The 1,520-nt window shown below is 38.6% G+C and overlaps 1 protein-coding gene across 1 annotated transcript; it reads left to right on the forward strand.

Annotated features, from left to right (window-relative positions):
* The first annotated feature begins 457 nt into the window (after positions 1–457).
* On the forward strand, positions 458–1,237 carry LOC137728220 (uncharacterized). The gene is made up of 2 exons (XM_068467070.1): positions 458–803; positions 927–1,237. The coding sequence occupies exons 1-2, from the start codon at positions 458–460 to the stop codon at positions 1,235–1,237; spliced, it is 657 nt and encodes a 218-aa protein (XP_068323171.1).
* The last annotated feature ends 283 nt before the right edge of the window (positions 1,238–1,520 follow it).

The raw sequence follows: 1,520 nt of genomic DNA on the forward strand, positions 1-1,520 counted from the left end.
AATGATTTGGTTGAGGAGACCAAATTTTCTAAAGCAAATAATGTGTCACCAAAAAAAAAAAAGTACGTTAATCGACACTTAATTAATAATTCAATCATCTACAACCAAAGCATTGTTTAGATCACATGAGCTATGGCAAGTTGTCAGTATTGGGTATGTTGAACCCACTATTGAGCAAGAAGTGGCCTACACTGCATATCCAAAGAACACTTTCAAGGACATGAATAAAGGACAAGAAAACATTGTATCTTCTATGTCAAGGATTAGAAGATTCAACGTTTGAGAAGGTTGCAGAAGCAACAACCAGCAAGCAAGTTTGGGACACTCTGAGCACAATTTACAAAGGAGTAGATCGAGTAAAAATAGTCCAGCTTCAATTATTAAGAGCATATTTTGAGGTTGTTCATATGAAATAGGGAGAAAATTTTCATACTACTACTCTCGACTACTTGCAGTCATGAATCAAATGAAAAGGAATGGCGAAAAGCTTGACAATGTTTGTGTTATGGAGAAAATCCTTCGATCCCTCACATCCAACTTTGAGCATGTGGTGACTGCCATTGAAGAATCCAAGGATTTGGAGACGATGAGTGCAAAGGAACTGCTAGGATCCCTCCTAGCTCATGAGCAATGCATTCAGAAGAATGCAAGCACCACAATGTTAGAGCAAGCTTTGGAGTCAAAGTTGAACATTGACAAACCAAATGGAGGTCGTGGACAATGGAACTCACATCGTGGGAGTTCATCCAATTGTAGCCAAATACGAGGTCAAAGAAGAGGTCAAGGCTATGCACAAAATCGAGGTTAGTCTTAAGAGTAGAGATCTGCTTGAGGAAAGGCACATATCCAATGCCACAACTGCAAGGAATATGGACATTATGCCATTAAATGTTCATATAAACATGGTGAGCATGTTAACATGGTAGAGTCAAGTGGAAATTCTGGTGAGGAATTTACAGTCTTACTAGCACATCATGATTCCAATAGCGAACAAGATGTTTGGTATTTGGATTCTGGTGCAAGTAACCATATACGAAGGAATAAGGAGTTTTTTGCCGAACTCAAAGATGAGGCCTATACATCTATGAGTCTTAGTGACTCCTCAAAGATGCCAGTTGAAGGTGAGAAAATCAAGATCATCCAGAAAGATGGTAGAGAAAGATACATTTCTGATACCTACTACATACTAGGTATGAAGAGCAACATTCTGAACATTGGTCAACTGCTCCAGAAATGATACGTTATACATATAGAGAATATGCTTCTTACTCTCAGGGATGCAAGGAGAAAGCTTATTGGAGGTATTTGAATGTCAAAGAACCGAATGTTCCCGTTGAATTTTAACACAAAGATTAAAAGTTTCAACATCAGTATGATGGAAGATGAGTCATGGAAATGGCATCTTCAGTTTGGCCATCTTCATTTTAAGGGCCTAAAGTTGTTGTCAAGTGAAGGAATGGTTCATGGTCTACCCCAGATTGAAGCCACATGCCAACTATGTGAAGGTTACATGTTTGGTA

This window comes from Pyrus communis, chromosome 3, assembly GCF_963583255.1.
Source record: "Pyrus communis chromosome 3, drPyrComm1.1, whole genome shotgun sequence".
Taxonomy (NCBI): domain Eukaryota; kingdom Viridiplantae; phylum Streptophyta; class Magnoliopsida; order Rosales; family Rosaceae; genus Pyrus; species Pyrus communis.